The 19451-nt window shown below is 36.0% G+C and overlaps 1 protein-coding gene across 1 annotated transcript in view; it reads right to left on the bottom strand.

Moving 5' to 3' along the window:
- Positions 1-398: 398 nt before the first annotated feature.
- The window catches only part of LOC120613060 (ankyrin repeat domain-containing protein 26-like), a 54955-nt gene continuing 35902 nt past the window's right edge, over positions 399-19451 (bottom strand). Inside the window, exons 16-22 of the mRNA XM_039875699.1 lie at positions 13246-13527; positions 12135-12163; positions 11966-12038; positions 10108-10321; positions 3748-3928; positions 3104-3244; positions 399-1639 (exon numbers count right to left, since the gene is read on the bottom strand). Of these exons, the coding sequence (XP_039731633.1) occupies positions 638-1639; positions 3104-3244; positions 3748-3928; positions 10108-10321; positions 11966-12038; positions 12135-12163; positions 13246-13527 (1922 nt within the window). The 3' untranslated portion in view covers positions 399-637. The remainder of the gene's footprint in view (positions 1640-3103; positions 3245-3747; positions 3929-10107; positions 10322-11965; positions 12039-12134; positions 12164-13245; positions 13528-19451) is intronic.

The following is a 19451-nucleotide window of genomic DNA, read 5'->3' as shown; positions in this document are numbered from 1 at the left end:
CTGTTTATATTAAATTATTGCCTTTTAAAACTTTTTTGATTCACAGGGAGGTCCTTATGGTGGCTAATAATTCCGTGTCAATCGTAACTCATTTCTATAGGAATTTACAGAAAATCTCTCAATGATTTTGCATAAGCTTAATCAATTTTGAGCTTGCTTGCAAATTTTTAATTTTCGATACCTTAAGAAATTTCTGCATGAAACTCTAAGGTGACAACTCCTGACACTCATAGGTGCGGAAGACTCCTTAGCAACCTATTGTCATGACACTTGTATGAAAAGTATGCTAACACAAATGTCTAATTTATAGGAAGTTTAGAAAAACAATAATTTTCAGTTTCTTCATCAACAAGAAGGGCCATCAACACAATCTTGCATTTCCCCTGATAGGTATATCTGTGTAAAGAAATCACTTGGACCCAGCTACAGTGACAGAAAGAAGCTATTTGGTAGGTGCATCTACCTCATTGTTCCAACTTAGGGTTCACAATGCAACCTTCTCATCTTAAATCATAGGTAACGTCTCCTACAGAAGAGGGTAGGAATGACAGGGGGATCCTCTTCTGCTTAAAAATACATTTATACTCTGTATATTTTGAATATTCAACTAGATTCACCATTTAGCAATAATCAAATACTATTCTGAATTTTCTTTCAGGAAATTTGAAAAATATCTTACTTTCTGGATACTTACTTCTCTTTTAAATTTGTTGTTTCCAAGCCGATACCCTCTTTTATTTAAATGAATAAATTCATTGATTATCTCCCTATTTCTCTCATCCAGCATATGGCCTTGTTTTTCATGTTTGGCCTGAAGCGTTTTTATTGTATCCTGTAATTGTTCTTGCATATTAATGACTGCCTTTTCTTGATCGTCAGCTTTGCAGTGAGCATCATCCACTTGCTGCTGAAGCAACACATTTTCATTTTGTAGTTGAGATAATCTCTCCTCTGAGGATTCCAGCTTTTCAGTGTGTTTAATCGCTTTACCTTGTTCCTGCTGATATTTGAGTTCAATTTCCTTCTTTTGACACTGTGTTTGGCTTAGTTCCATTTGTACACGTTCTAAAACCAAAGACTTTTCTCTGAGAGCATCTCTTGTCTGATCGAGCTCAATTTCCAGGCTATTGAATTTACTTCCAACTTTAAAGAGTTGTTGAGAAAGAATTTCATTTTGGTCTTTCAGAGTAGACATATCAAAATCCATTCTGTCCCGTAAACAAAACCATTCATATTTTGTTCTCTGGAAAGCAAGTTCTAGGTCTCTTTTGGACATCTGACCTTGCTCATGATCATGTAGAGCAGTAGCCAGTCTAGAACAGTAGGATTCGACTTCTGTTTCCAGTCTTTCTTTGTTTTGAGTTTCATTTTCCAGTTTAGACTTTAGCATTGTATTCTCAGCTCTCAGAACATTAAGCTGTTCATTATGTTGAAATACTGTTTTCTCATGCAGTTTTATGGTATTTTGAAGATGGTCATCCTTGTTTTGTACATTTATAATTTCCTCCCAATATTTTTTTTCCACTTCATGCTTCTGGATTTTTAGCATATCTATTTCCAGTCTGAGCATGGCAATTTCATCCCGCATAATGATGTTTTCGTGCCACAGACCTTTTCCTTTTTCATGACTCTCCGAAGCCTAAGGAAAACAAAGGAGACGTGTAGCTAGCACTCAGGGAAATAGATATCATGGCATCCCCAGAAATAAAAGAAGAACCTCTATGTTTATATGATGAAAAGTCTTCCATAAGTGGATATCCCACTGGAAAATGTACGAAGTCGGATTCAAAGCTCCCACTTTATACAAGCATAAAATTCTAAAAGTTCAAAATATTCATATAAGACAGAAGCCATGAAAGTGAAAAAGAAATCATAAGAGAATTTTTAAGCGTCTCAGAATTGGAAAGGCAACAAACCCAGAAGGCATAAAATCAAGGATTCTTAAATCTGACTATACTTAACAATGGAGATCATGGTCTGAATGTACACCTGTGAGCTTATGAACTCTGTATTCAGACAGAGTCTATTTTCTAAAATTATTTTTTCCAAGAATATTCCATAGATCTTGCACTTTTCTAGTATTTTCAGTCAGTTATAAAAATCACATCTATTAACCACTGAGAAATCTAGGCATTGCACTAAGCACTTCTGTATACATCAAAGAACTCATTTAGTTGGCGCAATCTGGAATAGAGAGGATAAGCCAGTTCAGGATTTCTCTCGGGTCTTCTGACTCGGCAAGTAGTGCTCCTGCACCAAACCACAGCTGCTTCTCTAGTGCAAAAATGTAAATACAAAAGAAACGTATATTTCAAAAAAAAAACTCATGGTCAATAAGGTAAAATTTATAGAGCTCCTCTTAGACAATCATGAGATTATTTGCTGCTGCAATAACTTTAATTTTCTCTTCATAATGTTTAAAGTAGTAATAAATGTGAAACAGGGGGAAATACACCGACTTCCTTTTTACGAGGAATAAAATAGTTGTCAATATATTAGCATTAAATATATATTATGGCATACTGTTTTCAAAAGCTCATTGGACTGAAATAGGATACTACTTAAAAGCAAATTGTTATTTTCCCAAAAGTAGGAGAATGACATTTAAAATATGATCTCTGAACTGGCTATGCTTTTTCTCCTTATTATCGGTGCAAGTGAAAGCTAGCCTCTCTATTCAAATAGCCAGGGGATGAAATCCCTGCCAAAACCTGGGACATCTGTTGTTAGCACCAATAGTTTTGAGATTCTGGAAAGCTCATCAATTCCTATGGAAAACAGTAAAACTCTACTCTTTGGATGAGGCCAGTGTGATTGTCATTACTCAACTGCTGGAGACAAATAAATTTGAATTAAGAAGAATATTATATCCAGTGGATCAACACTATCGCCCCTTTAAAGAAATAAATAAATACGCAGGCACACACATATATAGGCACACACACATACACAGACACACACACATATGTGTATTATATATATCACACACATATATATGCTTTTAAAATCCTCTGTATTTCTCATATGCATAGTGTTGGTTTTTTAAATATATACATACATGCAAATACACAAACATGCATTTGAAAATGACTAAACAAAATACCTCAGAGTTCATTTTCTTAAGGGCTATTTCTGTCTCCTTTTGTTTGCAAGGGCGATTGGTCAGGATTCCATCTTGTGATTGCATTCTGGCATTCTCTTCTGGAGAAAGTTGCCCCTGAGTGGCGTTTTGCACTTCTACAACCTAGAGATACATGCCATTAGGTTTTTGGTCTCACACAGTTAAAAACAAATGGTCTTTTTAAGCCCGAGGACCTTTATCCCCTATGAAAACCTCAAATTTGAATATAAATGACAGCTAGATTTGTCATACAGCAAAAATACAGGCAGCTATAGCATTGTGAAATAAAATTTCTTTACAAAAGATTTGACTAGTTTCATCATAGTCTCAAGGCAATTTAGTCTTTATGTTATCATACAAAAAGCCCAAATTAACATTTATGTTAATGATTAAACTCAATTTACCTTCCATTTCTTCACTTAGAAAACACATACAGAGCATCTATTGAGTGCCAACACTTGAAATAAGTTAATCATTTTTGTTGTAAATGTCACCATTTACATTTTAAATGAGATAACCTTTCGGTTTGTTTTAAACCTAAGTAATAGACATTAAATTCATGGGATGTTATAAATATTGATAAAATACTCTTAGAAATATAAAATTTTTACCAGCGATGAATTTACCTGATGAGAATTCTTTCTGACAGTCTTCAATTTCATGTCTAATGTTCCTATAGTGATTTCAAGTTGTTTTAGTTCAACTTCTTTACGATATTGTTCTTCTTTGGTTCTTAACTGTTCTCTAGCTCTTTTATATAACATCTCAGTATCTCTTCTTTTCTCCTTTTCTTTTTCTAAGGCAAATCTGTAGTTAAATAAACTTATCTTAAAATTCACTTGGTTAGAAAATTAAAAGTTTATATTATGATCTGGTTCTACACATGTTGGATCATTACCCTGATTAAATTCCTAAGATCTCATTTTTTTTTTCCTTTTTGGGGACCATGTTTTTATTTCTGACTTCAATCTCTTTCAAAAGATTATATGTAAGCAACCGAAGTGTCCTACAACAGACGATTGGATAAAGAAGCTGTGGTACAGGTATACAATGGAATATTACTCAGCCATAAGAAGAGATGAAATACCGCCATTTGTGACAACGTGGATGGACCTCGAGATAATCATGCTAAGCGAAATAAGCCAGACAGAAAAAGTTGAAAACCACATGATATCACTTACATGTGGGATATAGAACTGAAAGCAACAAACAAACAGGACAAACAAACAGAGACTCATGGTCATGGACAATAGACTAGTGGTTACCAGAGGGTTGGGGGGATGGAAGAGGGGAGGTAGACAGGGGAAAAGGGGTCAAATACGTGGTGACAGAAAGAAATCTAAGTATGGGAGGTGAAAACACAATGGAATATATAAATACCTTACTGTTAAATTGTACACCTGAAACTTACTAGATTTTGTTAACCGATGTCACCATAACAAAAATTAATTTAAAAAATTTAAAAATAAAAAAATAAAAAAGGAAAAAGAGCAGTTAGAAAAAAATGAAAAAAATCTGAATAAAGTAGGCACTTTCGTTAATAATAATACACCAGTATTGGCTCACAATCTGTGACAACTCTACCATACTGATGTAAGATGTTAATAGGGGAAACAACGTGATGTGTATGGGAATCCTCTGTACTATCTTTGAGAGTTGTCTGTAAATCTAAATTCATCCTAAAATAGAAATTTTACATAAAAACATAGGACGAGGACAGTTCAGAAGAAAGTGTGACCATCTGCCTGGTGAGGGATAAAAAAAAAGTTTATGTATATGCATATATGTATTATATATACATACACACACACACACACACACACACATATATGTAAGTATATATATAAAATCTGAAAGGTAGCATTGAAAAAACATTCAGCTACTTATTAACTTTTAGTCAATAGTAACTCTGGTAAATGTGGTAGAAAGAAATTTCGAAATTATTCAGTAAAGGTAGTGTGGAAAATTATCTTTTTTTCCCCCCATACTCATAATCCCTTTTCTATTAGGATGGATAATTCAGTTACGCATTAAAAAGAGAAGTCCTTGTTGATTAACAAGTTATAAATTCACTAGAAATGAAATTTCCACTTGACAAAATATGATAGGTACCCTCTAAAAAGGATTTACAGTGTAAGACAGCATCTGCAGATGTCTTTTACACAACACGTCTGCTGACTACTGTAGTCCAAGACTAGGCTGGGGAGTCTAATAACTGTCATTCTACACTTTGTAATACATTCAATTTATCTTGTTGATTATTATCTATTTTCTAAATCACTTTAAAATCCCTTTCGCAACAAGACAGGATTCATATCAATTAAGGTCACAGGAAAGAATAATATGTGCTTTCAGTATAGAGCTTTGAATTAATTTTAGCTGCGTATAAGAAAATTCTGAATAAAATAATCAGTCATTAATTTCCATTGCGCTTTTCATTCCGTGCGTATCTTAAGATGAGAATGGCATAAATTTCCTTAGGAAATAGTTTTCTGTCTTGAGAAAAGTGGCCATTTCAGACTCTCTTGGTGGGAACATAAGTGAATTGGAACTTTCCCGGGAACATTTTGGAAATATGGATTAAAGACCTTTGTTTCAAAGTACTTATACTTCAACCAAAAAAATACTCTGTTAAAGAATTTATTCAAAGTACATAACTTAAAATGTTGAAATGAATTTATATAAAAGATATTCTTTGTAGCATTAGTTATAATACAGAAAAATAACAAAATTCAATTTGATGAATAAATGATGAGGTGTCCATATGGTGGACTCTATACGACCATTTAAATGATGGTTTGAAAGAATATCCATGAACTTATTACCAGAAGTATACACTGTTAAGAACTTTCTACATTACTCTCAAGAATGTTATACTCCACAATCCTAAAGAAGTTTTCTTCCCTATCAAATCCTAGAAGGCGTGTTAGCAATTACAAAATTTCTCCTGTATGTCTTTAGTATAAAAGTTACTATTCATGTTCTGGTCAAAATGGCAGAGTACGTAAATGCTGTGCTTGCCTCCTCTCACGACGACATCAAAATCACAACCGAACTACAGAACAACTGTCATTAAGAATCATCGGAAGCTTAGTTGAACAAAAGCCCTACTATTAAGAATATACAGCAGAAGCCATGTTGAGGGTGGTAGAAGGGCTCGTGACACAGCGGAATAATCCAACATCCACATGCGGCAGTACAAAAGTAATAGGGATATCTTAGCTCCCCCTTGAGAAGTGAGGGGTCCCAGCCCCACACCAGTGCCAAGAAGAGAAGTTCTCACTAATTCTGGCTGTGAAAACCAGTGAAGATTGTGCCTGAGAGATGCAGGGCTGCTGGAGTCCCAGGTGTTCCTCTTGGAGGGCCCAAGCATGGACTTACTCGCTGACAGACTCACTCACTCTGAGCCCCAGAAGCATTGGGGCAGCAGCTTGAAAGGTGTCAGGGACATAGAGGGAGGAAATGGATTGTCTGGCTTTAGGGCAAAGGCTGAAGGGGCAGTTTTCCTCAGACAAAAGTGCTGGCAGAAGCTGTAGTTCCTATGTTAAGCCCTCCCCTCTCCCAGCCTGCACACACAGTGGCTACCATATCCGAGTCTCCATCGACCTGGCAAACACTGTTTGTACTGCCATGGTGATTCTCTGAGGCCCTAACCCACCCACTTTCTAGGCCTACCCACGTCGCTTCCAGGGGCTTTTCCATACAAGTGATCTGTCTTGACTTATGCTCCAGATTTTCCAAAAATGTCTCAAAGCTTTACAATGCCAAACAAGCAGGATCTGCCTTGGCACTCCCCATAATTCATGTTAAGCAGCCCCAAGCCTAGCACGTGTGGCAGCCGGCCTCTATACGTGTCTTAGTCTCTCCCAGGCACCTCTGACCCAAGCACAGTGGCAACCATCTGCAGACCACCTTATAGCTCATATCAAGTGGTCTTAGGCAGGGCACAGGCAGCAGCTAATCTTGGTCTGCCACAGAGCACCTCCCAACAGGCCCCAGAATTCATATGCCTGGTGGCCAGCTTCAGACCATACTTGAGTACCCTCCAACCACCTCCACAAAAAGACACACCCAAAGGGGACACTTGGCAGGTGCAGAACCCTACTAAAGTGAATCCTGCTCCATAGGGTCAGCCACTGCACAATAGAACCTCTACCATAGTCATGACCAGGCCTTACCATCTATCAGCTTAAGGGTCAATTCTTCCCATTACCTACAAATAGCAACCAAGGCTCAACAACAACACAAAGGCACACTCAACCCATACAAAGAACATACCTGGAGTACCTAGCTTAGGTTGCCATGGAGATTGCACCACTGGTCCCTACTACATAAAGCTGTACTACTAAGACTGGGAGACACAGGAGCTCTCCCTGATATATAGAATCAAACACAGGGAGGCAGAAACAAAATGGAGAGACAAAGAACTCTGTCCCAAACGAATGAATGGAACAAAGTTCCAGAAAAAAACTAAATAAAATGCAAACAAGCCATCCACCAGAGGCAGAGCTCCAAAAACTGATTGGAAGGATGCTCTGTGAACTTAGGGAAAGAGGAAAAGAACTCAGTGAGAACTCTAACAAAGAGATAGAAAATATAAACAACAACCATTCAGAAATGAAGAATACAGTAAATTAAATGAAAACTACCTGAGGAGAAATCAACAGTAGATTCGATAAAGCAGAGGATTGAATTAGATTTTTGAAAGACAAAGGTGCAGAAAACACCCAGTCAGAACAGCAAATAGAAAAAATAATTTTTAAAAAAGGATGCTTTGAGAGGCCTCTGGGACAACATCAAGCGTACCACATGCACATCACAGGGGGGCCAGAACAAGAAGAGAGAGAGCAAGGAATTAATAACCTATTTGAGGAGATAATGATGGAACAATTCTCTAACCTGGTGAAAGAACAGACATCCAAGGCCAGGAAGAACACACAGTCCCAAACAAGATGATCCCGAGAGGCCCACACCTAGACATATCAGAAGTAAAATGCCAGAGGTTAAAGATAAAGAGAGAAACTTCAAAGCAGCAGGAGAAAAATCAGTCAGTTACCTACAAGGGAGCTCCCATAAGAACGTCAGCCGATCTCTCAACAGAAACTTTACAGGCCAGGAGGGATTTGCAAGAAATATTCAAAGTGATGAAAAGCAAGGACTTACATCCAAGATTACTCTACTCGGCAAAGCTATCATTTAGAATTAAAGGACAGATAGAGCTTCCCAGACAAGAAAAAGCTAAAGGAGTTCATCATCTCCAAAACAGTATTACACGAAATGTTAGAGAAACTTTTTAAAAAGAAGAAAAAAGAAAGAAGATGAAAAATATGAATACTAAAATCACGATAACTACATATCTATCAATGATTGCTTTAAATGTAAATGGATAAAATGCTCCAATCAAAAGATTTTGGAAGGGTGAATGGATAAGAAAATAAAGCCCTTATATATGCTACCTACAAGAGTAGGTAGACCGAAACACACACACACAGACTGAAAGAAAAGGGATGGGAAAAGATATTTCATGAAAATGGAAATTTAGCAACACTTATGTCAGACTAAATAGACTTTTAAAAAAAGGCTATAACAAGTTATAAAGAAGGACCCAGTAATCTCACTTTTGGGTATTTATTTGAAGAAACCCAGAACACTACTTGAAGGGACACGTGCTTCAATATGTACATCACAGGATTATTTAAAATAGCCGAATGTGGAGGTAACCTTGGGGTCACCAATGGCTGAATGGATAAAGAATAGGTAGTACATATCTAAAATGGAATATTGCTCCGCCATAAAAAAATAATGAGATCTTGCCATCTGCAATAACACGGAGGGACAAGAGAGTACTGTGCAGAGTGGAATAAGTCAGAGAACAAAAAGTGTCGTTTGATTTGATTTAAATGTAAAATCAACAGAACGAGATAAATGAACGAATTCATAGACACAGAGAGCCTTCTGATGGTTGCTAGATGGGGGGCGACGAGTGAATTGGGAGAAGGATTAAGAGATACATATTGGTAGTTACAAATCATCATGGGGATGGTAAAGTATAGCATGGAAAATACAGTCAGTAGTATTGTAATAACTGTGCACAGTGTCAGATGGGTACTGGATTTATCGGAGTCATAACTTCAAAACTTATATAAACATCTAATCACTGTGTTGTACACCTGAAATTAACATAATGTATTTCTAGAAAAGGTGTTCAACTTCACTAGCTATTAGGGAAATGCAAATCAAAACCAAAATGAGATACCGTCTCATACTTATAAGAATGGCTATTATCAATAAGACAATAATAAGTGTTGAAAAGCTTGTGGGGGAGAAAGGAATCGTCATACGCTGCTGGTAGAAATGTGAATTGGTACAGCCACCATGAGAAACAGTATGGAAGTTTCTCAAAATATTGAGAATAGAATTATTATCTGACCCAGGGATCCTTCCTCGGGGTATCAACCCCAAAATTTGAAAATATTTCTCTGTGATATATATGCACCTCAGTGTTCATTGGAGTGTCCATAAAAAAGATGAAATACTGCCATTTGTGACAACATGGATGTACTTTGAGGCAATCATGCTAAGCAAAATAAGTGAGACAGTAAATGTCTAGAACCATATGATTTCAGTCATATGTGACATATGAAACTGGAAGCAACAAACAAACAAGATAAACAAACAAAAACTCATTGACACAGACAGTGGTTACCAGAGAAAACAGTGGGTGAGGAAGAGGTAGATGAGGGTAAATAAAGTCAAATACGTGGTGACAGAAGGAGATTTAATTTTAAGTGGTGAGCACACAATGTCATATACAGCTGATGTATTTTTGAATTGTACACTTGAAACCTATGTAATTTTATGAACCAATGTCACCTCAATAAATTTAAAAAATAATATTTTATGTCAACTGTAACTGAAAAATACAAAAGTATCTTTAAAAAGTAAATAATATTCAAATATTTCTTTGAAACCAAGATGTTCAATACCTCAAATTGCAGAGTTCTCCATCCCGTTCCACTTTTTGTTGCTCTAACTGTGATTTTATTTCTTTTGCTTCTGATAGCTTCTTTTGCAGTCCAATCACCATATTTTCCAATTTTTTAATTTTCTCTATATGGGGATCACAGGGATTTTTTCTAAGTTCTATTAATCTTTCATATGACGTAAGTACATCCTGGGTTTTCAATAAGCTAACGGATTCTGCATCAGAAGGAAAACAAAAATAGAAATGAAATGTTTGAGTCCTTCTTGTGCATAAAGGACAGTGCATTTCCACACTCATTCATACGTCGAACGAGTATATACTGAGTTCGTACAACATGGAAGACATTACACTAAGCTCTGCAGAGAAAACAGATATGACCCCTGGCTCTTGTTTAGCTTAAAGTCTAATAGAGGAGAATGACAAATAAAATGATAATTACAAATTCAGGTAGATGCTATAAGAAAACAGAGTTCGTGATCACACAATGGAACTTGATCTAGATGGGGTCCAGGCCAGATTTCCCTGAGGAAGAGTTGGCCACACTGAGAAACACAGGATGAGCAGAAAGCAATCAGACAAAGGAGGAAGAAGAGCATTCTAGTCTGTCCACAGCACTAGTCTGTCAAAGTTCCACTGCAATCTGCTTCTAGCAAGAAGGCGTAAGAAGTACTGATTTACCTTCCTACATGAAACAAGCAAAAATAAAACAGACAAAATCGATTAAAAATTCTTTTCACGACAACGAACTTCAGGCAATGGACAATGATTCCGGACACAAATGTAGTTAGCCTAAGGAATGTCTCAGGTCACTACCTTGAAAGAAATGCCAGGGCACGACACTGGGGGAAGGAACTGAGAACAGCCCACCAGAGTCTCGGACTTAGTGATGAACCTGAGGGGCAGGTGAAATCAAGGCAAGTAGAGATCACAGGTCAGAACACTGGAGAGGTGAGAGCGGAACAGAAAAAGAACCCTGGAGATCTGCAGAGGGGATTCGACTGAGTAGGAACCGTGTGTGCATGTAAGGACCTACCTGAGACCCGGTGTGTGTGTGTGTGAGGGAGAGGGGGGCAGGGAACATCTGAAAAGAGTAAAGGAAACAGAGTCTGGTGCTCACACTGCACCAGGAATAGTGCTTGTTCCCAGTAGCCAGGCTGAAGAAAGTCATAACTCACAGGACAATGAACAGAGGAGTCAGAAAGAACTTCCTCAGTCATGGGAGGAATCAGCCCTCAGCCAAGCACTGCTCTGGATTCACCTGGCAAGTCATAAAAGCAAGGCCAGGAAGGATCAAACTGTTTACAAGGAATTTAAACATGTCCCACAACAAAACTCAGAAAAGGTAAGTACATGCATGAAAGCTGTTTATTAAAAACAAAATAGCACTTATAGCAGTGCAAATTATACAGTCAGAGATGAAAAATACACTGGTGAAAATAAACACATAATATAAGAATAAATGTGTAGAAAGATATTTAAAATATAAATTAAAAAAACATTTATAGACATTGTGGAAAAAGTCGAGAGGAACATACTAATCAGAGCATCTGCTGGGCTCAGCTCATCAGCATAACACACTAAGATGTTATACAGTTAAAGCACAATGGACATGACAGCACCTGAAGCTTACTCCAGGTAGAGCTCAAATTCAAATAAGCACTTTAAAACAATAAAAAAAAACAACTTTTAACTCAAATATTGCCACCAAAAATGACATCTACCATTATTTATGTCAAATCATTCAGTTAAACTGGCAAAACATATTTAAAAAGGGAAGAAATTACAAATAAGTAGGCAATGGGCATGTCAAATATTTTTGCATATTCCTTTCCAGTGTTAAATTTGTTTTACAAATTTACCTGATCGGGATGTTTGTGTGGCCTTCATTCCTACTGCTTTCCTAGGCACAGGATCTTTCACTTTAACAGTAGGCTGAATGGGTGTTGCAAGAAGAGAATTAGAAAAATAACATACATTTCATGCAAGTTGTACTTAATAATTCGAGATCATAAATATAAAAGTTATTACCTTCAAGTGAGGATATTTTCCAAGAGAATCTAAAAACGCAAAAGGACATATACTCAGTTACATGTGAACATGAAAGCAACTGTACATTCCCACACAGCTAGTATAGAGCTGAATCCCCATGTTTGGCTTTGGAAATGACTGTACTAGGTTTTCATGTTTTTTGGGTGGTGGCGGAAGGAGTTGTAGAAAAGCAACGACACAGGAATATGAATCTACTATAAATGCTGATGAAAAAACAGGAATTAAGTTCCCACAAAACGTACAGTTCAGCTTTTAAACGTAATGTTATGTTTCCAATGACTAAAATTGAACTAGATAAGTACGCATATACCATTGACAACAGCCTGCTTGGTGGGTAAAAGTGATCTTTCATCTGAGGAATAAATTATGACCCTGACAGGATCAATGGCTAAAAACACAAAATGCAATACCCAGAAAATATATTATGGAACTGTACTCCTGAAACCTATATAATTTTATTAACCGATGTCACCTCAGTAAATCTAATTCAATAAATTAAAAAATAAGACTACTTTATCAGAAACAAATCTGAAGAAAGAAATGTGAAAAATAAAAGTTTACGGACTATGTGGACACAGATGAGAAGAAAGGACTATGAGGCAAATTCTCTATGATTCTTGTTACTGCTGGAAAAGCCAATTCTAAAATCCATAGAGCTAGAGAAAATACGACAACTATGTTAATATTCGGTTTCAAAAGGTGTTTTTGCACTGAAACTTGTGAGTTCAGAGCTGTGAAAATAAAGCTAAGAAACCACATTTTGCTTCAAGTGGCAATTGTTAGATCTCTACCTAGCTTTCCCATCTAGTGCTAAGCTTCTAAATAGAACCCTGTACCCACTCCCAAGTGTATGCTAAATACTAATCTAAACAAAATTACTTTTTCCTAATTCTCCTTTTTTAGGTCTGTGTTATTTTGGTTATGGGAAGAACAGCAAAGTTTTGCTTAAAGTCATTCTGTTTGCTTGTAGGCTGCATAAACAGAAGAACCCAAAGTGGATTTTGCCACCAAATGATTTCTGAAAACTCAGAAGCGTGGTGAAGCCGCTCAGAGGTGGTCTAGGGTTGAACTCTTTTTGGTGCTTTATTACCTTCTTTGCTCTCTCTGTTTTCTGGTAGTGGTGATTCACGCACGTCATGGAACTTATGATCCCCTGCAGGAAACACAGCTCCAATATTAGTCTGGTCTTTATCTAGGAAGTTCATGTGTCCAAAGCCTGTGGATGCTGACTGCTTTGGGGTCATCGAATGTGACACAAATAGACATTTATCGTCAACTTTCAAATCCCCGGATCTTTGAGAGGTTTCATGACTGAGGGGCAAACTAGCAGAATCCAAATCTAAAGAATCTGAAAATAAAGTTTTCACCGATTAGAATGTTCATCGTAGACCAATCTGACTAACTTGTAAAAATTCTGTCTTCAGAGAAGCAGTCTCTAGTCCTCCTGCCCCGCCAAATGGACTCTTTCGCAGTCCATTTTATATCGTTTCCAATACTTGCCATTCACGTACATAAGTGTAATTAACTATTGTCACTCAGCGATTTCTAGTATGTAGTTTGCTTTCCATAAGAACTCGGCTTTTTCATATTTCAGAGTCTTAATGGTATGACATTTTTATTATCGAAATCTATGTTAGTTAATGATACCTTCACTTTCGCTGTAGTATAAGTGTATTAGCAGTGTTTTCCATAAAAGTGAGATGTGGAAACATCATAGCTCGAATGATTAATGGGTGATTCCTCTAATGGCTAATGGAATGTATGATTGTGTGTGCTTTTATTTAAATATTTTTCATTTTGAATTTCAAATATTGTACATATCAATAGATATAATCTACTTATGAAAAATTTTAACAATTCAAAAATCAATAGGTACAAACCACTTATAAAAATTTTTAACAATTTGAAAAACTATTATAAATAAAAGACCTTCAAGTCAAAAAGGTCAGCATCACTTTCTTAAAAGGCTGTGGACTGTCACTACCAATTTTTTTCCTCTCTCTCTTTAGCAGTAGTATCTTCCATCTATCATTTTTACTACTTTATCTCTTTGCTTCCCTTTGGCTATAAACATGACCAGAAATAACAACAAAATAATGCTGTTCCTTGATTTTTTTCATGTCTTGAAATATCCCACGTCTCTTTTTCCTATTTTCTCTGACGAGAAGTAGACACCCAGTCTTCGGAGAGGATGGTCTGAGGACCAGCGACATTAGAGAAATATTATGGTCAAATAATTAAGCTCTACAAATCCTTAATCAGTACATGGTACCAAACTGGAAAATTTAGGGTATCAGAACCGAGGAGAAGCATCAGTCTTAAAAGGTATATTTTTAAATTTTCTGTTTCTTATTCTTATAAATAACTTTTTTTCTAACACAGATACCAAATATGACAGCTACATTATTTATGTCTAATCCTTTGATTAAATTTGTAATACAAAATATACCTGATCTGGATGTTTGTATGTTCTTCATTTCCACTGCTTCCTTTGAAACAGGATCTTTCCCTTTAATGGTAGGCTGAATGAGTTTTGAGAGAAGATGATGAAAAAATAATGTATATTTTATTTAATCTGTACTTAATAATTTAAGATAAGAAATATAAAAGATATTACCTTCAAGAGAGCATATTTTTCAAGAGAACCTAAAAAAGCAAAGGGACACATACTCAATGATATGTCAAGATGAAAGTCTACTATACATTCCTGCAGAGTTAGTACGGAGCTGAATACTCATGTTTGGGTTTGCAAATGACTATAGTAGCTGTTCATGTTTTTTGAGGGGTGGAGAAGAGAGTTTTGGGACTGCAACAAGACAGGAATGTAAATACACTGTAAATACTGAAGAAGAAAGAGGAATATGGGTTTAACCAAACGTTCAGTTGAGCTTTACAGTGTAAAGTTATTTTATTAATGACTATAACTTAACTACTTAAATGTGCATATACCAATGTCGACATGCTGACAAATGGATGAAAATTGTCTTTAATCAGAGTAACAAAGCATGACCTTGACAGGATCAGTGTGAAAGCCAGTGAGAGAAGGCTACAGCGTATCTTGAATGCAATAGAGCAGAATTCTTTATACCATTTTGATACAAGTATTTATCATGATCTTCGTTTGGTCTTGTAATTAAGCATGTACGCAATTGTGATGAGAGTTCAAATGAACACACAATTCATTTATTAACAGAGAACTGTTGTGAACTGATCAGCTTGGATATGCACTTTTAGGATAATAGTTAATAAAAATATTCATAACGATGTCGACTACTGGAATGCTTCCACTTCTTGTGTCCTCTAGTTTATAAAGGTTTGTGGTCTATTCATGCTGGAAGGTACATATAACATATCTGGGAAATAATGTATAATACTCTTTTACTCTTAAAATATGGTAATTAAAAAGGAAACATGTACGTGCATTGCCACAGAAATGTTAGATAATAAAAATCACGAATGTTTTAAATCAGTGTAATATTTACTTAAAATAAACAATTTTAGCACTTATGGAATCAATTATTTAATATCAGTTTTTTGCCCAACATTATTTGGGCTTGGTATATCATACTAGTTTTTCAGAAATTTTATGAACGAACAATCTTATTGAAAAATAGCGACCTTGAAAGGATAGTCAATGCTTCTATCTTCAAATTAATCTCCTTTGAATGGCAAATACCAATGTAACATATATCTTTGATGCCTGATAATCATGAGGAAGAGAAATGAAATTTCTCTGCTTTTAGTGTTCTGTGGAGCAGCAAAAATCTCATCTTCCATTTCGGTGCAAAAATATAAAGCCATCTTAAGTGAGGTCTCCCAAATAACTTCCTTGATTTCAAAATTACCTAGCTAACACCTTTCTTTCCTCCCTCCTTCCATTCACTCTCTGCCTTCCTCTTCAAAAGTACTTTCTACACCTTCGATCTTGATACTTTTATTTTCACCATTCTTTTTGTGGATTATCCTCACCACATTTTCCCCCACCTTTCTGTTTAGCGGTAGGATCTTCCATCTCTCATTTCTATTGCTTCATCTCCTTGCTTCTCTTAACTATGAACATGCTCAAAAATAAAAACAAAATAATGCTCTTCCTTGATTTGTTTTGAATATTTTGAACTATCCAATGGCTCTTCTTGCATATTCTCTGCACATAAGTCAACACCCTATCTACTCAGAGCTCGATCTGAGGACCACCACTGGCATCACCTGAGAGCTTGGGAGAAATGCAGAATACCAGACCTGCTGCTATTATTTCTTCAAAATTGAAACTGAATTAGAAATCGAAAACTTTCTGATGAACTTTTATATCAGCTTATAGCTTCTCCGATCTCCCCTAACTGACCCTGCTCTCTCCTGCTTTCTAGTGCTTTTATTTTGGACTACATAACACTATCCTATGACGTAGCCACATTTTACATGACATTCAAATATAAACATTCACAACTGCCCGCCTGTGCTCATGTGCATCCATGGTAGATAAAACAGAGCTCTACATGATCAGATACCTCAGCTTGTAATCCCTTCTCTACAGTGAGGAAAAGAGTAAAAGTGTGGACATTTTGCTGTACTTCGCTGACAAGTTTTGCTTCTGGAAGCTACTTTATGTTCTTCCCACATTTCAAATACTCTGCTCTTTTGGTTTTTAAAGATTATTTTATCACCTTCCACTATCTATTTCTGCTTCTTTTTCTTTGATTTACTCCCGATAATTTCTGCCTTTCTCATTCTTTATTCTTTCTTTTATTCTCACCCTCTTCCATATTTCCAGAATTTTCTTAGGTCTTAGAGCAGTATCTTGAAGTAGAACAAATAATGTAGATCCTGTAGTGGCGCTCTCAATTTAATCTGATGCTGATACCTGAGAAGAAATACAACTGATCTCCTTTTCCCTTCTCTTTTCCTTCTATGCATTTAGTAGGTGATTGTCTGTGGCTACTAGACTATATCAGGAATCATGTTTAAATCAACATTCTGCCAAATGGCTTTTTGACACAATACAGTGTTTACCTTCTACTTGTCCACTGAGTATATTTTTTCCTCTTTGATCTGCAGCTCCAGATAAGTGATCAACATACTTCTTTGGAACACTTGCAGAAAAATTCTGTTAAAATTTACATCAATAGTGAGATACAGAAAGATTTCCCAATTCCTTTCTCAGAAAACATCTGAATTTCCTACTAAAAGCAAGCGGACCTAACAGTAAGAGAAGCGTGTGCCGAAAACTAAAATATTAAATAGAAAACCTCATCTATGCTCTCTAGATCAAGCCCACTTTTTGACTTCATTTGGCTGCCGACTGAAAACTGAGCATGAATGGCCGGAGTAAAAGCTTTCATAGACACAATACTGATTGATATGCACATTTGAACAGGAAACAACCTTCAAAACACTGAACTCCACATTGCATTTCTACCAAGATAAAGAGAATATTATTGAAATATATGTATTTAAACAAATTCTTTAATAAATATACTTTGTATGAACTTAAAATATTTCTAATAACAGAATCATTCTATTGCTAATATCAAATACTTGACATGATAAAAACATGAAGTGTGTCACGTTGTGCATAAACTGTAGGACCTGTTTCACTAGGTAAAGAAGGGCTTTTCAAAAGCTAACTATTATTTTATCAAAATTTTGGTAGAAAAAATGATTTCATGAAATGGCAGAGCAGGAAGAAAAACTTTTCGAAATTACATTTAAATAATATCAAAACCTTTCTATACAGTTATGCAACCCTTCGCAAACTTGACTGAGCTTTAATAAAGGAAGAATAAAAATATTCACTTATTAACCACCTAAAATGTGCCAGGTACTTCTGAAGCACATTTATTTCTTTTCTACACACAATGGTAATAAAAATGGTATGATGGTGGTTTCCCCACTTTCTGCTTCCTGGTCGTTCCAAGATACTAGGGTAAAATGAGGAACAGATGTGATCCATTGTTCTCTCTGTCCAGCATGCTCTTTTCCTAGACCTTCGGGTGACTGGCTCCTTCTCATGGTTCACTTGGTAGCTTTTGTCACACTCAGAAAGAACTCTGCTGAACAGGTAAAATATGCTTGCACTCCCATTCCAACTATAAATTGTTCCAGTATTCTCTAATCTAACATCTTCCATTTTTTAATATGGAGCACTTATAATGACTTAGAATAGACTGTTGTTTACTTGTTTTTCTGCTCTTACCAATACCTCCTAACCTCTCAACTTTTAGATTCAGTGTCTCACTGCTGATATTCAATAACAGAAATATACTTTAGGTCAAAACATTGAAAATCTGATCAGGAAGGCCTCTAGTACCAAAGCACTACACACCCAGAGGATATCTCATAAGTGTCTCCTGAAACTGAACATCTTCCAATTTCAAAATCCACGTGCCTATAACCTTCCCATTCTTTTCTTGACACTACTGCCACTTCATTTTGTTTCAGGTTCACAAAAAGCATCTTCGATATTTAGGAAGTCACTGAAATCATTTGTCTTACATATCCATAGACCTCTTTACTGTTCACCAAGGGTTTTCTCATATGTTGCATCTATTCAAGAAGCCTGAGCAGTTCAAGATGCTTTTATTCCCTTCAAGCACTATCTACTAAAAAATAAAAACAAACAAACAAAAAAACACCTCTTCTTAGCACCTGCTGAAGAAGCATCACTCTTAATAATAAAAACAAAACAAAACAAAACAGTTGATTCCCATCAATGTTTAGGCAGAGGAATAAACCATCAAATACCATCAACAAACAAAGTGACAAGGAAGTATTGAAAGAAAATGAAAAATTTCCAGAAAATAAACATAATGACATGGATATCTGTGATTTAAAAGACAGAGAATCAAGATTGCTGATGTGAAAGAATTAAACGAGATGCAAGGTAACTTAGATAGGCAATTTAATAAACTCAGAAACAAAATCAATGAATAAAAGGAATACTTTACTAGACAGATGGAAGCTCAAAAGAGAACCAAGTGGAAAGTCTGGAGCTGAAAAACTCATAAAAGAGATGTTGAATGAAATAGTGTGCTTGGGAAATAGATGGGGGAAAGAGTAAGTGGTATCAAAGACAGAATTTAGAAATACTGAAGATGAAAGAGAAGAGAGACTGAGAGTGAGAAAAAAAAAGATTCTGTAAGAACTATCTGACTCCATCAGAAAGAACAATATAAGAATGATGGGTGTACCAGAAGAGGAAGAGAAGGAGAAAAGAATAGAAGGCCTCTTCAAACAGTTGACGAGAACTTGCCAAACCTATGGAAAGACCTGGATCCTGAAATTCAAGAATAAAACAGAACA

Source organism: Pteropus medius, unplaced genomic scaffold, assembly GCF_902729225.1.
Source record: "Pteropus medius unplaced genomic scaffold, Ma_sr-lr_union100, whole genome shotgun sequence".
NCBI classification, from domain to species: Eukaryota; Metazoa; Chordata; class Mammalia; order Chiroptera; family Pteropodidae; genus Pteropus; species Pteropus medius.
This window is presented reverse-complemented; position numbering and strand designations above follow the sequence as displayed.